Source organism: Theropithecus gelada, chromosome 12 (genome assembly GCF_003255815.1).
Source record: "Theropithecus gelada isolate Dixy chromosome 12, Tgel_1.0, whole genome shotgun sequence".
Classification (NCBI taxonomy): domain Eukaryota; kingdom Metazoa; phylum Chordata; class Mammalia; order Primates; family Cercopithecidae; genus Theropithecus; species Theropithecus gelada.
In genome coordinates, this window is record NC_037680.1 from 86,489,406 (window position 1) to 86,510,253 (window position 20,848).

At 37.0% G+C, this 20,848-nt stretch overlaps 1 protein-coding gene across 2 annotated transcripts in view; it reads left to right on the forward strand.

The window, feature by feature from the left end:
* Positions 1 to 20,848, forward strand: part of UNC80 (unc-80 homolog, NALCN channel complex subunit) — a 232,700-nt gene that overhangs the window by 47,693 nt on the left and 164,159 nt on the right. The window contains exons 10-18 of one of the 2 annotated variants that reach the window (XM_025404486.1): positions 102 to 318; positions 1,012 to 1,152; positions 2,206 to 2,474; positions 3,514 to 3,882; positions 9,137 to 9,283; positions 12,457 to 12,604; positions 13,582 to 13,730; positions 16,151 to 16,317; positions 17,058 to 17,156. In XM_025404486.1, coding sequence (XP_025260271.1) covers positions 102 to 318; positions 1,012 to 1,152; positions 2,206 to 2,474; positions 3,514 to 3,882; positions 9,137 to 9,283; positions 12,457 to 12,604; positions 13,582 to 13,730; positions 16,151 to 16,317; positions 17,058 to 17,156 — 1,706 coding nt within the window. The remainder of the gene's footprint in view (positions 1 to 101; positions 319 to 1,011; positions 1,153 to 2,205; positions 2,475 to 3,513; positions 3,883 to 9,136; positions 9,284 to 12,456; positions 12,605 to 13,581; positions 13,731 to 16,150; positions 16,318 to 17,057; positions 17,157 to 20,848) is intronic. The other variant, XM_025404487.1, reaches the window with a different exon arrangement.

Here is a 20,848-nt window from a genome sequence, read left to right on the forward strand (position 1 = left end):
AACATTTCTTATATTTTATTGCAGATCATGGAGCCCCTTGGGAAGCAGATTGTAACGTTTTCTTTGCCCTGTCCCTAATTCTACACCTTTCATCACTGTAGTTCAAGAGTCGCAAAGAAGACCGAGAGAGGAAAGGCTCCATTCCATTCCACCACACAGGCAAGAGGAGGCCACGGAGAATGGGAGTGCCCTTTCTGCTTCACGAGGACCACCTGGATGTGTCCCCCACGCGCAGCGCATTCTCCTTTGGAAGTTTCTCTGGGCTGGGAGAAGACAGGCGAGGAATTGAGAAAGGAGGCTGGCAAACCACCATTTTAGGTGACCAGGAGTCCTTCCAAAATAGGGCAGAGTTTAAGTGGCCTGTTTAGAACTGGATCTAAGGCTCCTGGGCAAATTTGAATCTTTCTCGAACAGTTCAGCCAAGAAATCTGGGGCTCAAATGCAGGTTCTCCAGTACCAAAATTATGCTGTGTTTTCACAGCTGAATAAATCCAGATAATTGAAGTAATTATGCAAGAGTTCTGTGAAATTAGACAGGTAACAATCTTATTTCTTATATCATTCTAGACAAAGAAACGTGGCCTTAGGGTGCTCTGTGCATTAATTTCCATGGTGAATCTAGACAGCAGATATTTATTAAACTTGGATTTATTTTTCAAAAAACAACAAAGATATATATATATATATATATATATATTTTTTTTTTTCTTTCTTTCTGGATTGCATATTAAATAGACCAGTTTAAAGTTGGGAGCTGACAGCTAGCTGGGCCACAACAGATGTTTTCTGACATTTGGTTAAGATTGGGGCTGACCTTATCACAGGCAGCTTCATCAATCATCCTGACCCTGAGTATCCCCATGGCAAGTTCAGTTCTTGCTTTGTTGTCTGTGTTTCACACTTTTCCTAACAGCCCCGCACTCTCCCTGCTGTCCTTAGGAAAGACAATATCTTGGCAGAAAACCTTTCAGATTTTAAAACTCTCTTGTGGGGTGCTCTTATTCATCCCAGGGAAATTGACCCGGCGAGGCAGTTCAGATGCAGCCACTGAGATGGAGAGTCTGAGTGCCAGGCATTCCCACTCCCATCACACCCTGGTAAGCGACCTGCCGGACCCCTCCAACAGCCATGGAGAAAACACCGTCAAGGAAGGTGGGTAGGAGGTGAGGCCTACGGGCAGGAGTTCAGATTTCTTTTCTTGTTTTCTGTCCTTACACCATGTTACTTTCCCATTGTAATCTGCTTCCTGTGTTTTCTGAAAACTGGCATTCTTGTGCTGTATTGCTTGGTAATTTACTTGTTAGCCATTCTTAGCATATCCTTAGCAGCAAGAACTATTTAATACCGCACTGTAAACACCATACCTCTCAGAGGGATAGCAAGGACAAGCCATTCATATTTGTTCTCAAAAGATCATAGACCCACAGGGCTGAAAGAGACCTTGGAAGACATCTAGATTCAGTGCTTCAATCCCCTCTATGAGATCCCTCTGAAGGGCTTGTATACCTTCAGCAGGAGGAAAGTCACTGCCTTCCAAGGCCACCAATTTTTTTTTTTTTTTTTTCAGACAGCTTCTATTTTAGATAAGTTCTTGTGTGTTTTATGTGGAACAAACATGTGTCTCTGGGTGTAATCCAAGACAGGTTCTCATTCTGTACTTTTAACAGAATAATTGATTTTTTTCTTATGTTCTCATGGAAGCATAAATTTAGTCCCTCTTTGATCTGCACTGTATTTCAAATATTCAATGACATCTGTTAGTTACCATGACAAATTTATATTCAGTTACTTTTAGCCAAAGGAGAAAAAAATTATTCATGTTTGTTGTTCCTTAATATACTAGATAAAAATGCTATAAACAAATAGTTTGTATCAGTATAATCTATCATCTAACAGTGGGTAAAATTCATCTATTCTGATCAACTAAACTAAGTCAGTGTTAGCAGAAGTTAAATCCTAATCTCAGCCTTAAGGAAGCTAGTTATAATTCACATTTTTCTACAACTTTTAATATTTTCCACACATCATATGGCCTTAGTAGCTTCAGTAGTCCCATGAGAGTTGAGAATAACTTTGAGACTATAAGTTAAATATTTTCAAAAACTCAGCTGTTATTGTGGTCATGATTGAAGTAATAGTATAAATGTCTAACTGATATTGTAGGTTAATGTAGGAAGAGCTAAGACATTGCTTTCATTTTATTAGTGCGATCTCAGATCTCCACCATCACAGTTGCGACCTTCAATACCACTTTGGCGTCATTTAACGTAGGCTACGCAGACTTTTTCAATGAACATATGAGGAAACTCTGCAACCAGGTGCCTATCCCGGAGATGCCACATGAACCTCTGGCATGTGCTAACCTACCTCGAAGCCTCACAGACTCCTGCATAAACTACAGCTACCTAGAGGACACAGAACATATTGATGGGACCAATAACTTTGTCCACAAGAATGGAATGCTTGATCTTTCTGTAAGAAGCAAGAATTTTTCTTACCAAAGTTAGACAGATATTAATTATTTGGTGCATTTTTGCAACGTTGTATAAAATGGGCCTATAGATTCTTAGAAATTATCAAACCTTGAAATGAAAAAGCCACCCATTGAAAAAATTCACCAATGTGTCAACCATCATAGGTGCACCTTACTTTTTTTTTCAAGCATTGCATTACATTTGATCAGATCTCAGAATATTTTTATAATCCAAAACCATTAGTGAATCCTGAATATACATGTGTATGTGTTTAATAAGTCTCTTTTGTCTAGAATGAGGGCAAAAAATTATTCACTTATTTTATTTTGATATCAACAGGACTACAAACCTCCTGTGTAGCCAGAAAAAAAAAATGAATAAAAGTTCTTAAAAGATTTAAGCTTGCATTCTCAAGAGTGCCTATCTTGAGTATAGTTATTAGCAAATGAAGGGGTTGTTATATTTTACAATTATATTTCACAAAATATTTATTGCACATTAGGAATCCTGGCTTAGCAAATAATTTACTGTATTAAAACCAATAAAGGAACATAATTTAAACATGCAAATATTTTGTACTTTAAATGAAGTATGAATAATGATACAGTCATGAACGAGCAAAAGGAAATCACTGTTCTTTATCCATTATTAGTAATGAATGAAAAGCAGGGGATTAAAACACTTTTATTTTAAAAAATCAATAGAACAAGTTTCCATTTGGACAAATAATTACTCTCCCATTAACTCACTATGCTTCAATATCCTCATTAATTGTTGATATCATAGCATGTTTTGGAAAGTTTACATGAGATAATATGTGTATATATTTTTAATACTTTGGGTGACTTATACTCTCTATTAAGAAAATACACAAGATTCCATGGCAACTTTTATAGGAAAATTTGACAATTGTCTAAATTATTTCTACCCAATTTCATAGACTAGCCTAAGGAAATGGATTAAACATAATAACCAAATCTCTTTAGGAAGAGGGAGTGCGGGTAACTTAATCATGCAGTGTTTATATTGTCTTCCTCAGGTAGTTCTGAAGGCTGTTTATCTTGTCCTTAATCATGACATCAGCTCTCGTATCTGTGACGTGGCGCTAAATATTGTGGAATGCTTGCTTCAACTTGGTGTGGTGCCGTGTGTAGAAAAGAATAGAAAGAAGAGTGAAAACAAGGAAAATGAAACTTTGGAAAAGAGACCAAGTGAGGGAGCTTTCCAGTTCAAAGGAGTATCTGGAAGTTCCACCTGTGGATTTGGAGGCCCTGCTGTTAGTGGAGCTGGAGATGGCGGAGGAGAAGAAGGAGGAGGTGGAGATGGAGGAGGCGGAGGAGGTGATGGAGGAGGAGGTGGAGGAGGTGGAGGCGGCCCTTATGAGAAGAATGATAAGAACCAAGAGAAGGTATGACTGAACCACCTTATGTGTCCTCATGAAATGTCATACTAATTTCTTTCTAAAGCTTGCTTGCCAGCAGTTTATTGACTCTGAACAGCACCTAGTCACTAGAGCAAAAAAGTGGAGAGTGGAGAAATCTCTTCATTAGGTTCTCAGTAGGCATTAGTAGAAACAGTTAGATGAAACTATACTCTAAATCCAATATCTATTGCAGTTCAAGCAGTGTTAGAGCTAATTCTCTAGTCATGTTATTTCTGCAAGAGAACATTTCAGTTATGCTATATTGCCATAATTCTCAGTCTGACATCAAGTATAACCTTTCTCAAAACTTTTAGACTCTGACCTGATTGAGGAATGTCTTAGTTTTCTCAAGCTGCCATAACAAAATACCATAGACTGAATGACTTAAACAGTAGAAATTTATTTCTTATGATTCTGGAGACTGGGAAGTCCAAGTGCTGTCAGGTTTAATTTTAGTCGGAAGCCTCTTCTCTTGCTTTAGAGGTGACCACTGTCTTATTGTGTGCTCACATGGCCTCTTCTTTATGCATACAGAGAAAGCAAAAGAGAGAGAGAGCAAAAGAGCTTTCTTGTGTCTCTTCTTATATGGGCCCAATCCCACTAGACCAGGCCCCACCATCATGACCTCACTTAACCCTAATTACCTCCCAAAGACCCATCTTCAAATACCATCAGTTTGAGCGGTTACAGCTTCAACATGTAAATTTTGCGAATGCACAAATATTCAGCCCATAACAAGCAGTATAATTTTTCCTCAATATAAAGTTTTTTCTTTTAAGTAACACATTTATGGCAGCCAGCTTCAACCACAGTTAAGGAGAAAGCAAGGGAAGAATTTTGCTTGATTAGTTGGTGTTGGTTTGAAGTGGGAATAACTCTCTTAGTCTCACTCAGTCCTCTCATGTCTCAATGTGGCACATCCTGGTGGCTTTAGTCTTTCTATTATTAATTGTTCCTAAATTTAATTCCCTCTGCCTCATCAACATCTGGTATATGATTTCTTAACATCAATAATTGGTTTTCTTCTTTAATTTTAAATACAAATTACTACAGCTTAAGTTCACATAACTTACACTAATCTCAATTTGTGGTTTTAGCTAGAAAATGATATTCAGAAATTGAAATCAACAAGATTTTAATCTCTAGCAAATACTGTACACATCATGTCAAGTGTTTACACATGTGAAGTTATACTGTGTAGAGTTCTAGATATATACCATCTAGATATATATTGTATAAAATATAAATTGTCCATTTTTCTTACATGCGATAAGATTTTCACATCTGAGCAAGCATTGCAATACTCCTTCCTCTTTCACAATTTCTTCCTCATTTCTTTGGAGTCCCACTTGACACGTGTTTAATATGCATTTATCATCTGGTTTCTTCATTTTATTGTTTACTCCTGTCTTCCCAATATTCATGGACTCTGATCCAAATATTCTTGCTCCCATAATCTTGGTTGTTGAATCTTTTCTTTAGGATTTTCTTCTCCTGCCTTAATCATATTAATCATAAGGCAATTCTAATAAACTTTATTGGTTTTTAAGTTTCCCAACACCTTAGCACCTTATCCATCACTGAGGACAATGCGAGGAACCTCAGATCTTACTGTAAATGAAAATTATCTAAATAATGGTACAGATCACAAGAGATTTGATTGGAGATGCTAAGATCTAAAGAATCATTCAGTGATCAATTACTTAGGCATTAGCAAACAAATACAAGTTATAAGGACCAAATTTACAAACACAGAGACTGGTGAGATTCCTACTGAATTTCCATTCTTTACCTATCAACTCTGTCTCAACAAAGAAATTAGAAATGGTATTTTGCCCATTATAATATTCAAGGGAAATTAAAAAGAAAAAAAGAGAATATTATGAAATATTGATAAGCTTTTGTCAGCAAAGCTTAGATGTTCCAACTAAACTGATGAGGTTTTGTGTGTATGCTAAGGATCTCTGAGGTTCATAATTAGTGTTTCGTTTTCATTTGTGCTTTTCCTTTTTTTAGTTTTGAAATTTTATCCAAGTGGCATTTTAACCACATTTTTATTGAAAACCTACAAGTATCTTGACTATTTAGAACCTATATATTATCTAGAATCTATAGCTTGATGTAATAGATGTTATTCTGACCAAAGTTATCACTTTTCATCAGTATGGGATTTTTAAAGTCAGATTATGTGGTCTCCAATACAGCCACCAAGATATATATGTTTCATAGTTAGTTCCCAAAATAATATTCTTTTTAGTACAAATAGTTTATAAAATAAAACCTGATGGTGGGTCAAGTGCCTTCTGTTTGTGATTCACAAAGGTCTGTTCTGCCCCAAACCCATCTGTTATCTTCAGTGGAATCAGAAGGTTTATCTAATTTTGCAACTTAATAATAACAGAAGCATAGGAATTGATTAAGACAGAAAGGAAGATCTAATTTCCATTTCTATATTTGCCACAACTTGTACTGAGTGCTTGGAATGTTATTTAATATCTTCAGTTTTTTTGCCTGTAAGTTGCTACGTCTTTCTGAATTCTCCTATGAAAGCAATCTGAATTCCAAGGACATCTGAAGGTCTAAAGAAATAAAAACCTGAATAGATATTTACAAAGAGCTTTCAGAGCTAGACAATTTTTAAAGGAGCTTGTAATAATTTTAAAATATGCGTAAATCAGTCTTCCAAATAAGCCCTTGCTCAGGATAACCTTTTCTGAGGCACTGCTGCATAAGGCTTTGTAGCCTGTACAGAGCCCCGTAAACAAAGTCCGTTGACTAAAGAGGCCAGTGAGGATTGAAATCCAGTCCAACCTCCGCTTTTGGAACCACTCACCAAAGGCTTGCATCCATTCAGAGGGCTCATCTTCTTCTAATTCTCCACCTAGAGGGGTGCCTTTTCTAATTTGCATAAAGGTGCTCCAGAGGAAAGCAGTGCCCCACACTTTTATTATTATTTTTAATTAATATTATTTATTAAAATAATATTAATTATTATTTTTAATTAATTAGTTTTGACATTATTAATCATTGATAATAATTAGTTTTGCTATTATGTGCCTTTCATGTTTTGACTCTAATTCTCACAACTCTGTGAAACAGATATTATGATTCTGATTTTGTAAGTCACAGGTAGGTTAAGCAGTTTGTCCAAGGTTATATAGTTAGTAAAGGTTGAAACTAAAATCAGAATTCAAACTAAAAATCCAAAAATCTGAAATCTAAAATTCTCCAAGATCTGAAACTTTTTGAGTTCCAACGTAAAGCCACAAGTAGAAAATTCCATACTTGACCTCATGTGACAAGTCACAGATAAAATGCAAACAAAACTTTATTTCGTGCACAAAATTATTAAATTATATAAAATTATCTTCAGCTTGTGTATATAAGGCCTATGTGAAGCATAAATGAATTTTGTGTTTAGACTTGGGTCCTATTCCCATCTCATTATATATATGCAAATATTCCAAAATCTGAAAAAATCTGAAATCCAAAATATTTCTAGTCCAAGCATTTTGAATAAGGATAGTCAACCTATATACACACAGAAGTTGATAAGTTTGAGTCTTCTATTTGCAACCTTCTGAGCTATCTTAAGTAGGGCTCCCTGGAAACAGACTCCAACATGAAGATATGTGTGCAGGCAATTTACGGGAGTGTCCTCACAGGATTAACCTCTGTTAGATATGAAGAAGCAGGATGGGGCATAGGGAGAAATTGAACTGCAGTGTAGTTGTAATAGAGGCCTAAGCTAATCACAGAGAGCTCTGAAGCTGGGATGGCTCTTTAAGTAGTCCCCAGGTGATGCAAAGAGACCTTTTTAGCAAACACGTCTGGGGTCCCTTTATGGCCCTGTCCAGTCATTAGAGGTAGACTGCCTCCAGGAAGAGAGTAGCATGTTGGGTGAGGCAGCTCTCTAGCTGTGGCCTTCAGAGGCACTCATCTGAGGGCAGTGAGCCATCAGTACTTCGAATAGCTCAGAGAATGAATGCTGCAGTGCCAAGGGGGAATATCTGGAGTTCAGTACCACCTCCACTACAAAAGCTTACAGATAAGAAAAGGGGGACCAACTGGATAACATTAGGGAAGGAGAAAGTCAATCTTATAGTAAAGCCCATGCTAATGTATAGATAAGCCCCTATTCCTTCCATACCACACGCACATTTGAGTACTTATATCTGGTTCCAAAGTTTATGCGTCAACCCAATCATGTGGCTACGGAAAAGTCCCTTACAATTTGCAAAACAATTCTCATCCATTATTTAATTTGCTCTGCATAGTAAACCTATGAAGTAGGAAAGGCAGCTATTAGAATCCTTAATTCATAGGTAAGGAAACAAAAACACAAAGAGATTAGTTAACTTATCTAACATCATGTGCAGTTAAGGACCAAGTGCTGGAATCCAGGTTTATGGTGTACATGCTGATGATAGAATGTGGTAGAAGGACTGAGACAGGCTGCAGCTTCCTAAAGAAAGTGACTCTTCCACACTGGGCTCTGCATCATTTCTTGGCAACTGCTTCCTTATGCTTCTTTGGAAATAATTCAAGGAAGTTCCTTTTATGGAAGCCATGTTCTCCACTAACAACAAAGATTAAATTGGGCAAAAGAGAGGATGATATCAATTCTCATGACTTGTCTCAGGGGGTCTTCCTATTTATCCTCAAGGGAAGAATCAAGCTGAAAGTGTTTATAAAGTTCTGTATATTCTCACTTTGCTTGTGCATGTGTATTATAATACAGTAAAGTATACAATTAGAAGAAAAAAGCCCTCAAAAATGTCAGAAGTTGCCATGAAATTTCAAAGTTCCAGACTTTGATCAGTTCCAGAAACTCGGCAGTAATCCTTGCCTGGTGTATGAGAAGCCTACCAATGAGGATAGTTTTTAATAAAACTTAATTGCTTTCATCACTGATAGTCTCCACTGTCTCTCTTTAGGTGGTTGTCTGACAGCAGTCAAGGATATAAAAAGCATATCTTCTAACAAAGAGGTCTCTACTGATATTCTCTAGCAACAGGGGGTGTTCAAAATACATAGATTTTTTTTTTCTTTTAAATCATATGCTAAATTTTGGAAAACTGAGCCTGTTTGTTGAGCCCATTACAATTCTGTTTTCCGAATTGCAAGTGCTCCCTGTAAAACATATAAACTTGATTTAATCATACAATAGAACCTTAGTGAAAGGACCTCAGTGACAAAGTAAACAGACTTTTCTTTCTTTCTTATTTGTGGGTACCAGGATGAAAGTACACCTGTAAGCAACCATAGGCTTGCTCTAACAATGCTCATCAAAATAGTGAAGTCTTTGGGATGTGCCTATGGTTGTGGAGAAGGACATCGAGGGCTCTCTGGAGATCGTCTGAGACACCAGGTATTCCGAGAGAATGTAAGAGAATTAAAGTAGACTCCATTTCCTCTCCCTCTTCCTTCCTTTCTGTTTAAGAATGAGTCCTTTGACAATGAGGGTCAGTGTTCCCTGAAAAATATTATATTTTGTAGGGGTAATTAATGCTGTTTTGGTGTGAGGAGATTCTCATGAGATATCTCAAGATATCTAAAACCCAGGCTTAGGAAAGTTTAATTGGGAAAACATTTCTGCTTCCTGCCTAGGGCAGAGCAAATCCCAATTAGTGAAAGTATATATAATTGGAATGTGTGAATTGCAGCTTGAAAGAACTTTTGCACAGATGAACACATTTAGCAAGCTTTTGATGGCCTGTAACAAATGACTCTTTAATCATCTGCCTGGGTACTGCAGAAGCATATTGCATATTGGAGAAAGGGGTCAAAGTTTTAGGACCTGGTTTGTTGTCCTTCCTAAGACATGGAAAATGGCCCTTATTGGGACAAAACAGGACTGTAAAAGTAGCCAGTCATTTTCTGGCTGCTTTATTTGAGAATGAACCTTGCCTTCTGAATATTTGAGATCATGTCCTTGTCAACTGTGTGAAACTTGAAACTCTGCATTTGTGCTTGCCAAACATAATTCTGTACTGGAAATGGTCTTCCAGCTCATTTTTATTTGCCTCTGCTGACTGTTAATTTTCTTTTTCAATTTGAACAATAACCTACTTCCACAGTCTAAGCTGGGATGATTGCTTCATATGTATGTTTGAATTAAAATCTTAAGAAAATATTCTCTTAAAAATAAGAGTTTGATGCAAATTTGAGTCCTGGAAATCGTTTGACATATCTTGGCAGAGTTTTAGGATCATGTCAAAATCTAATGCCAGCCTGTTTTTCCTTGATATTAGGTTTTGTCATGAAATGTTCACACAATATTAGCATGCTGACTTTCTTGCTTGATTTATCATCTCTCATCTATCCATCTATCTATCCTTTTCTGTTTTACTCTTTTATATTATGTTGTGTTATTTTCATTTATTATGTGTATATGGGGGTTACATTTGCACTATTAGCTTCTAAATTTTGAAACTTGAAAATTTTGACCAAGATCTAGATTTTGAGGCCAAAAATTGAAAATAATAATTAATAAGGCTATAGAAAGCTGGCATCTTCCCCATCTTTGCACATGTGTATATGATTTTTTATCTTTGATTTTAAATTCTATTACAGTATGAATAAATGCCTTCAAAGACAAATAAACCACATCACTCCCCATACAGAAGACCAATTTCATGACATGAAACACTAAAACATAATAAATAAACATAATAAAAAGTGTCGTGCTTTAGTTGGAAGTATAAACTGGCTCTGATATCCAAAATTTGTCTTTCTGGGTTCACAGAAAGCAGGGTGAGTTGGATCAGAAGCCATTTGAGGAGTTGTTGTTATCACTTAGTTCATCATGCTTTCCTCCCCTGAACACTTCCTATGAGGGCATCCAGCCAGTGTTCTACCTGTCTAATTGATTTGACTTATGGGACAATTCCTCTATTATCTTATTCTGTTCAATGCTCATTATCGATATTATATTTGCTTATTTATGTTCAGCAAACACATTGTCCAAGAGATAGAAATTCGGGAAATTTTCCTTGAGAAATGTCCAGTTCCAGAAGCTAAATATTTTCAGATTTCTCTACCAATGACCTTTCAGAAACTACTTAACTTTTAAGATACTAAGAATATTTCTCACCTTTACCAGACAAGGTCCTCTCCGTAGCCTTTTTTCTTCCAAGAAACAGAAGGTTATTCCAACGATATTCGTCGAAGTGCCCAGCAATTTCATCATATAATGCCTCAACGTATCTTAGAGTATTAACCTAATCATTAGCTGGTAGTCCCCAATTATTGAAAAGGAATTCATTTCTTAAAAGTTTTATATCTTTTGAAGAAATTCAGGATATTCTTTCAGAATTTAAGTATTTAAAGTTTGATATTCTTATGCTTGCTTAAACTTCCCACTGAACTCATACAGACCATACAAACATTTTAATATCCTCTAAAGAGAAGATTTGATATTATGCCTTTTTCGGTGTATTTTGTAGAAAACACAGAATAATTTGTACTTCAGGGCCTGCCAATTCAGGGTTTTAAAGAGCTTTATAAATGCTACAATAAACATCTTCACAAATTCTTTATGGAATGACAATTAAATACCTCTTCATGCAAAATATATTTTACCTAAGTGCTTTGCAAACTTCATTTTATAGCTAGCAGCATTTATTTTGCAATAAAAAATGAGTTTGTTCAATATCTGGAAACTTGTAAACTCCCTGGGAATAAAAATACCTAATTTCAAATCTAGGACATAATAAAGGAAAAGTGAAAAACGTATCAATCCGTCTGACTTTGCAATACAGATGGAGAGATTATAACAAGGTTATACCAAGAAGCCTATTGCTAATTCCAAGTTTCAGTCTTTTATAATCTTTTTTCTCTCTCTCAAAATTTCCAAGGCTTTTTTCCTGGGCCTTGATTTGTCAAAATGATCATATAACTAAATTTTCTTCTGGACCACACTTAAGGGCACTAATAAAATCCTAATTCTCAGGAATTGCTTTCCCTAATCTGACTTCAGTGCCTGTGCCTGGTTGTCCAAAGTTCTCCATCTGTAATTAAGGTGGCCCTCACTAAGCCACCCCTTCTTTCTTGATCCTTACCCCTTTTCCCCTCAACCCAGAGACTTCGGTCATTGTCCCATTTCATTCCATTGTATAGACATTCTTCTATCTCTTTTATTCAGATGTAGTGTGGTACACATCTTCCCACTGCACAAAGCCTTTGAGGTTTTCTAAACATGGCTTGTCAATTCTATCACTTACCTATATTTCAAACTTTGAGGTTTTTTTCATTAAGGTCTTAAAATCTCGATCTTGGTGAAAATACTGAAATATTTCTGGGACCAGCATTAGACCTTAGTTTTGAGCTTTGGGGTTTTTCCTATGGAGCAGTTGTTCTCAATGTAAACACCCTCAGACTTCTCAGTCTGTCTCTGCTCACATCTTACTCACACAAGAGGGGCTAGCAGAGTTGCCTGTCACCGGCCAGTGGGGTGGTTGGAAACCCTTGCCTTCTGAAGGCTTCTGTCTCAGATTACCTGTATCCGTAGCTTAAGCTGGTACTTGTGACTTTTTCACTTTTCTTCCTTCATTGCAGGCCCAGAACTGCCTCACTAAGCTATACAAGCTAGATAAGATGCAGTTCCGACAAACCATGAGGGACTATGTGAACAAGGACTCTCTCAATAATGTAGTGGACTTCTTGCATGCTTTGCTAGGATTTTGTATGGAGCCAGTCACTGACAGTAAGTAAAGCTGCACCCAAGTTCTAGGAGAAGTCGCTGTGAGGTGAAGCAGGTAGTGTTTCAAGAGGACACTAAATTTGTGGAGGTAGAATTTAGAGGAAAAGATATGTATGTGTCCATGCATGTGTGTGGGTGTATGTATAGTGTATAAACAAGAAAAGCTTGCACATTATCTCTGATGACACATTTTGGAGGCTCTCTGAGGACACTTACCACAGTAAATGAAAGTTTGGTAAAGCTTGTGGAGTTCTCATCTAGCCCCTCAATTTTTATACTACCGCTTATGGGACTCCTCTCTCTCATATAACCTTCTGTTGTATGATCTCTGAGACAGTGATCATATTGCAAAAAGGAGGTGGCTCTGAGGAAGGTGGGAGGTTTCCCCTCTCCACCTGCCCAAGAAATCTCTGGAAGAACTCTGAAATTCTTGGCAGGACTCTGTCTTTTCCGGGGCCTAGGTGAGCTTCCCTGCAGGGCTCCTGCCTGACTTTTCCTTCTCTCTTCCCAGTTACCTGGTTGGCCTCACCTTATTCCACTTCAGACAGACTGAACAATTTCCATTGAGAAAGTAGCATTTCTCACCACCAGAAAGCTTGAAAATGAACTCTCCCTTGAGGGGTCATTTAGGAGCTTTTTTTTTTTTTTTTTTTGTAAGTAATCACCTATTTAAAAACTACTCTAAGCGTAAAAGTCTTTCCTAAAGTTAAGAGTTGGTTTCCATTCCTTTGCTAAGATTCATCAACAAAACCATTCCGGAAATGTAATTGGTTGTATCATAGTAAAGGCTCTGAAGGACACTGTGATTCATTTATTTCCAGGTCTGACTACAGATTATTAAACCAGGGTCATCTTTAATTCCTTGTTTCTGTATTTCATGTAGCACTTCACTAATTCCTGGGTGTCAAGCACTGCCTTACTCCTACCCATTGTGTAGCTTAAAGGAAACATTGTCTTTAATTTGTGCCTTTGCATTCCAGACAAGGCTGGGTTTGGAAATAACTTCACTACAGTGGACAACAAATCCACAGCCCAAAATGTGGAAGGCATTATCGTCAGTGCCATGTTTAAATCCCTCATCACACGCTGCGCTTCAACCACACATGAATTGCACAGCCCCGAGAATCTGGTGAGAAGCTCTCCTCTCTTCCCACAGGAGGTCTCAGTCTCTGCCCTGAGAAAAGTAGTCATTGTCATGGCTATGAGTAAGAGAAGTTGAAATCTAAAAGTCTACACCTTAAAGTTTAAATATCTGTTTTCCCTGGTGTCACCAGTAAGTCATAATGGAGCCATAACACTTTTCTTCTCCTTGTTACTCATTATCCTATTTGTAAATTAACCTATCTTCCTCTCCCATCTCAAAGGTTATGGAGTGTTTGGTGAAATAATTGTGAAGTATGTTGAGCCCTTCAGAAAGAAGGTTCTAGAGCACAGTTTGTTAGTTCATAAAATACTGAAGAATGTTATCCCAAGCATTATTTGAAATCATATTTACTTTAAAAATTAATGCAAATATGTTGCTAAAATTGGTTTTGTTTTCTTTTATTAAGCACTGTCTGTAATCTTTTAGCTACTTGTCTCGAAAGACTGTTAATTAAACCACTAAAGTCACAATAGGATAGGGAAGAACCAGGTTATAAAAGGCTAGTGCTAAAGGCATAAGAATGACACAATAGACTTTGGGGATTCAGGGGGAGGGTGGGAAGGAGTTGAGGGATAAAAGACTACAAATCTAGTTCAGTTTTTACTGCTTGGGGGATGGGTGCACTAAAATCTCACAAATCACCATTAACGAGCTTACTCATATAACCAAATACCATCTGTTCCCCAAAACCTATAGAAATAAAAAAATTAAAAGGCTAGTGCTTAATTACCACCAAGAAGATTGTGGTTTGGGATACTAAAATGTAGATTAAGGATGAAAAACCTGACACAAACAGGTGAATTCAGGTATCTTTGGGAGGCAAAGTAGCATTTCTCTATCCTACCAGTCTGTTAGATATTATGACTCCTATGCAGAAATCAGCCCATTTGCACATGTGGACCCTATCAGCTAATGTACCCAAATCAAGGAAATTATTTTAAGCTATTATAACTATTGAAACAATTCATTTAACTTGAGATAAACAGGATAAAATCCCAAACTAAAGGAATTGAACTTTGCTGACAGCCAAAGCCAACCCAGCAAGTTTCTTGGAGCTTGAGTGTAACACAGGTACCATCCATGCATGCAATTTGGTCATAGCAAAAGTAATTTAACAGGTTGATTATGATATACATGACTGCTTATACATCTTTTTTTTACGAACTCATGTATAGAAAAATACTGTATTTCTTAATTTTTTAAAAAAGGAATCTTCTTAAGTTTGACTTTGAACTCCCATCCCGTAAGAACAGTGGGACATCAAACTTCTGTCATTCTAGGGGTTTCCCACTTCACAGTGTTGTGTAAAGACCCCCAAGTCTTAGGTAGCATCTAGAGCCTGGGGAGGTTCCACAGGTCTCAATTATTAGTCTACACCTCTGGTTTCACATAGTACTCTTCGCTGTGTGCTTAGGGCTGTGCACCCTCTGGTGAGTTCGGAATCTTTCCTTTTTGGAGTCTTGCCCCATTCCTAGAGGAACTACTTTAGAGCAGAGTGAGGGGCACAGGGCCCTGCTTCCCACCGAACCCAAAGGGTTCTCCATCCATGTTTTCCCCAAGGGTCCTACCTTCTACTTTCCTAAAAATTATGGACATAATTGTCCCAGTGGCCTTAGGTTTTGAAAACCAAAACTATCGAGGTAAGTGTTCTTTAGACTTCTGCATTCTGCCTTACCATGAACTTTTCCTAAGGCAAAAAAATACAGTGACTGCCTTCTTAATGAGCAGAGAGAGAGGAGAAATGCTGGATACAAAGTTTAATTTCTCAAGTAAAAGTCCAGCATATATTTTAAAATATTGATTCACCAATATATTGGTTTTAATAGCCCTACATCACCTTGAGTTTGTAGTCAAGTTCATGTTCAAATGGGCTACAACATATATGTAATTTGCTAAATCTGTCCAGCAAAACGCATCATCTTTTGATTAATCTGTCTTTGGTAGAAGTGTCTAAAGGACTTAATATATTTTGTCATAATGGTGCAGAAAATTTGGAGAAGCTGAACAGGGACCAAAATCTCTAATGTAAACAAATTTTTGACTACCTTTTTCTTTGCAGGCATCTCTTCAGAAGTTATAATTAAAAGAGAAAATTAAAGCTTGGGAATCCAATAGTTTAAAATGTAAATTAATGTATTCTAATGATGCAGCCAACTTTCTGAATGAAGCGTGATAACCATCCTTTTTCATACCAAGGATGACCAGCAAAGGCCTTGGTAATGTTCTTCTATAGGAACATTGTAGAGGGAGTATACCACCAGCTTCACCAGTAGTAAACTGTCCTGTCTTAATAATTCCAATGCTCATCTAAGCCTAAGGAATTACTTTCTTCCTCTCTACCTGGAAAAACTATTTAATCGCACAGCTATCTTTCTTTCCCCAACTTCCTTCTTGCCTCCAAACAGGGACTGTATTGTGACATTCGTCAGCTGGTCCAGTTTATCAAAGAGGCTCACGGGAATGTCTTCAGGAGAGTGGCCCTCAGCGCTTTGCTTGATAGTGCGGAGAAGTTAGCACCAGGGAAAAAGGTGGAGGAGAATGAACAGGAATCTAAGCCTGCAGGCAGTAAAAGGTTGGAAGCTTGAACTCTCTGAATGAGTGTTTGCCTTATGTCAGTAGAATAGAATCTACTGTTGTACTGTCTGTGTGGTTCCTGTGGTGAAACTTCAGTATAGGAATGGTAAAATTATCTTGCATAAGTGGTTTCACTGGTGTGGTGCAGCTGCAGCTTAGAAAGGGAATGAATTTACCGTCAAATAAATGCCACCTGTAATATGAATGAGAGCTCAGTTGTTCTTGAATTTTCATATACTTGAACTTCACGTCGTAGCTCTTAATTAAATGGTAAAATGCTACCTGTTTTAGTCTCTTCTGTACATAATTTACACTTTTATTCAGAAAGGAAAAGCAATTACTGATACCATATGATCCTGTTCAGTAAATTCTATTCTAAATGTGGCAAAAGACAAATGGCTAAGTAATAGCCTGCTGTTTTTCCTTCTAGTAAACATATTTATTTTATGCCTATTGTATATTAACTCCTACCTAAAAATTAAAATAAACTCCTGAACTTAAAATCTTGCTTGCAGTTAATGACTCTGTTTGCAATAATGGTGATATTGTGAAGCAAAAAGGCTGCTAAGTCGAGTTAATGGTGCGGTATAAATTCCAAACAACATAGATTCCTGGTGACATAAAGTTCACAAGTAGCAAAGTTGTCTACAACAGAATGTTTTTGTTTATGAAGTGTATGAAGTATTAAGAGTTGCTATCCTGCTCTGCTGTAATTGTTGGAATGCACCATTTGCATAGGTCAGAGGCGGGAAGCATTGTGGATAAAGGCCAGGTATCCTCTGCACCTGAGGAATGTCGCAGCTTCATGTCCGGTCGCCCCTCACAGACTCCAGAGCAGTAAGTAGCGTTGGCTTTGTCTCCATTGCAGAGGGCTGTGCACTTCACTGTGGAAGAATTTCTGTTTTCCAAACTGCTATTTCTTTGTTTTTCATCTCCTTTGAACTTGGCCTTGTTTCTACCCTTTACATTTCATTCCCAATGCCACTAACCTCTCCAGGCCAAATCACAAATAACCAGTCTGTACCTATGAGAAGCCTCCCTAACTACATTTCCCATCTCCAATCTCTCCCTCGCTTCTGCTTTTCATGCACACTACTGAATATACACCTTGAAAAATAGTATATATACCAGGTGGGCTGGGAGTGTCCTCCAGTTTCTTGCTTAAAATCTCTTATAATTTTTTAAAAAAATTAAATGTATGAATGGCTGTCAATATACTTAATGAAGCTTTTCTCAAAAGAAGTAACAAAAACTTTTCCAATGCTTACATTTAGCTGAAGCATAGACTGTACCCCATTATACCTTGGTCCTCTCTTGAGATCCATTCCAGTGTCCTCTGACATCAGTTAATCTACACTTTTCATAATGGAAAAATAAAAAACATATTTAAATTAGTGTCCTCGGAAAATATAAGGGTTAGTGTAGACACTAATTGTACAGCCTAGTTCTATGCAAGTTTTATTTGTATTTTTTCTCTGAGAACTACTAATCCACAAGTGGAGTGAAAACATGTACTTCGTTTAAGGTATACCATTCTGCTTCCCAAAACCTTACTCAGTATTAAGTGATTTTTCTTCTAGGGATCCTGCAGTATATTCTAGGTATTATGGTATCCTTTCTTCACAGTCAGGGAAATCAAAGTGAGAAGCAAACAGCCATCAGATAGGACCTTAGTAATCCATAGCAAGTGAACAAAATCTTCAAAGAAAAAATGCCCACACAGTTCTTGGAGCACTTCAAAATCTTAGAGATTTTGTAGTAAACACAAGTTTGTGATAAACACAGTTTTCTGTTTATTTAGTATTTAAGTAGATCAAGTCCATGGGTTCACAGAACATGTGAGTTTTTGCATATGGCTATAGCCCCAGTATGGAGACTGGGCTTGCTCATAGTAGGCACTTAATCTATATTTCATGATTGAATGAATGAATGATTCAATCAATTAATGAAAGGATAAAAGTGTCAGATTATTGTTAAGCTTTTGTTTTCTTTAGCTTCCTTTCTTAAAATTCAGTTTTAGTTTTCCCTTTAAGGTAGCCTTTAAGGACATGGTAAAAAATCAAACATAAGCTCTAAGGAAAAAAAATCAATGTGAAAGACAAAGTTCTGTGACTGAATAGCCATGAGACTAGTTAAAAGTCTTTATACACAGAAAGTCTGCCCCAAAAAAAAGAGATGATTTTCTTTTCAGATAACACCAGCAACTATTGAGCTAATCTGATCAATGAGAATGATCAACTAGGCAAATTGGATTTAAAAAATAAAGCCATCGACTGAATATTTCTAGGTTATTAAGTTTTCTAGATTCCAAAATATTCTCTTAGTTCAGTGTTCTGTAAATACCACCTAATTTCTTAGCATTTAGCACATCTATTCTTTCTTCTTATGTGAAGATACATGTTTTAATATGCCTCTACATAAATATTTCCACTTAGAGTGATGTCATAAAATGTCAAACATGGAACTTTTCATGATCTCAATAGGCCCAAAAGGTAACCATGTCAAATGTCCCGTAGTTAGCACTGGAGAAAGATGGGTGGTTACTTCAGATGACACTGGCTCCTCCTCTAGCTTCTCTTTCTGTTTCCTTCTCTCCCCTTGTGGCCCTGTGTCTTCTTCCTTCTTAAATAATAGTCACATTCCCTGAGTCATATTAAAGCAGTTTTATATACTCATTTCTCTGAAACTCAATATTGATACACACCACTGAACAAAGTCAGTGTAACATTTTATTGAGGAAACTGAGAAATTATAACCTCCCCAGATGTTTTTATAGCCAGACCACATAGTCATACACATATCATTATGCCATGCATTTACCAAAAGTCAGAAATGCTTCATACCCTGTGACTGTTTGATAAAAAGTAACTGAGAAATCAAATTTTAGAAAACTAATTTAAATTCATACCATATTTGATAAACAGAATGCCCTATTTTTAAAAAAAAAGAATTTAAAAATATTTAGTACTCTGATGAGATTTTAAGAAATTCTGGATACCCATATGAATATCTGTAGAAAATGATTGCTGTACACAGTACTGTCAAATTTTGGGTTGATTCAGCCCCAAAGCTTGTAAGAAAATCAGTATGTAAAACCCCATAAATAAGTTTCATTATGTATTTTCTATACCTTTTCCTTTCCAAATTACTGGAGTAATATATGTTGCTCAAGCTGACAAATGTAGAAAACACAGAAAAACATAAAGGGAAAGTAGTTTAAAAATGGAAATACCACCAACTAGAGATAACCTCTGTAAACTCTTTGTGTATTATGTTGGAGACATTTTGAGCATGTGTGCACACAAAACCACACTCAGACACGTGGTCACATGTGTACTTTCTTTCCCAATTAACCTGGTGATGGTTTTTTAAAACCATTTGATTGTTGCCTTTTCACTTCACAGTATATAGTGAATATTTTTCATATAATAGTCCTCTAAAATAAAAGTATAATGACTACAGAGTATACCACCATATGGAAATCCCATAATCTATTCAACTGTTTTCCTGGTGTTGAACATTTAGATTGTTTCCTCCTTTTTTAAGTTGACCAATAATAACTCAGTAAGTATTTGACCTTCTAGTACCTACATCTTAGTGTGTTGTCCCATAATTTCCATGAGATTACTTTCTGGAAATTGAATTTCTCTGTTAAGGGTGGTGATATAAGCATTGGATATCGTATTGCCAAATTACTTTAAAGAAAGGTTGGATCATTTTACCTCCCCACTGGGAGTATGATAGGAACTATTGCTTTCTCTCCTCCCCACCACCGCCCCCCGCACCATGAACTCCCTTAATCATTGCTAATTTATTGAGTAAAAATAAAGATCTTACTTCAGCTGCCTGTTTTTTAATTTCTCGTGAGATTAAATTCTGCATGTTATTGACCACTGGTCTTTCTCCTATTGTGGAATGCCCTAATCAAAAATCCCCTTGCAGGTGTTCCTGTTTGCCCTACTGAGTTGTACTTATTTTTTACTTTCAAGCCCTACCTAAGTTTCTTTGACTTACTGGTTGTAGGATGATGCATTTCCTGGGTATCGTGTGATGGCATTCCATTCATTTAAGTATTTTTTGTAAGTTTATTTGGTGTTCAAGTATGATACTATACTGGGGTGATGGGTGGGGAATGAGGAACAGTACTGCACAAACCTCAGGGGTCTTTAATAAAAAGTTAAATATTGGCCGGGCGCAGTGGCTCACGCCTGTAATCCCAGCACTTTGGGAGGCTGAGGCGGGGGGAATCATGAGGTCAGGAGATCGAGACCATCCTGGCTAACACAGTGAAACCCCATCTGTACTAAAAATACAAAAAATTAACTGGGTGTGGTGGTGGGTGCCTGCAGTCCCAGCTACTCAGGAGGCTGAGGCAGGAGAATCACTTGAACCCGGGAGGCGGAGGTTGCAGTGGGCCGAGATTGTGCCACTACACTCCAGCCTGGGCGATAGAGCAAGACTCCATCTTAAAAAAAAAAAAAAAAAAAAAAAGTTAAATATTTACTGAAATTGTAAGTGCTTCTGGTATT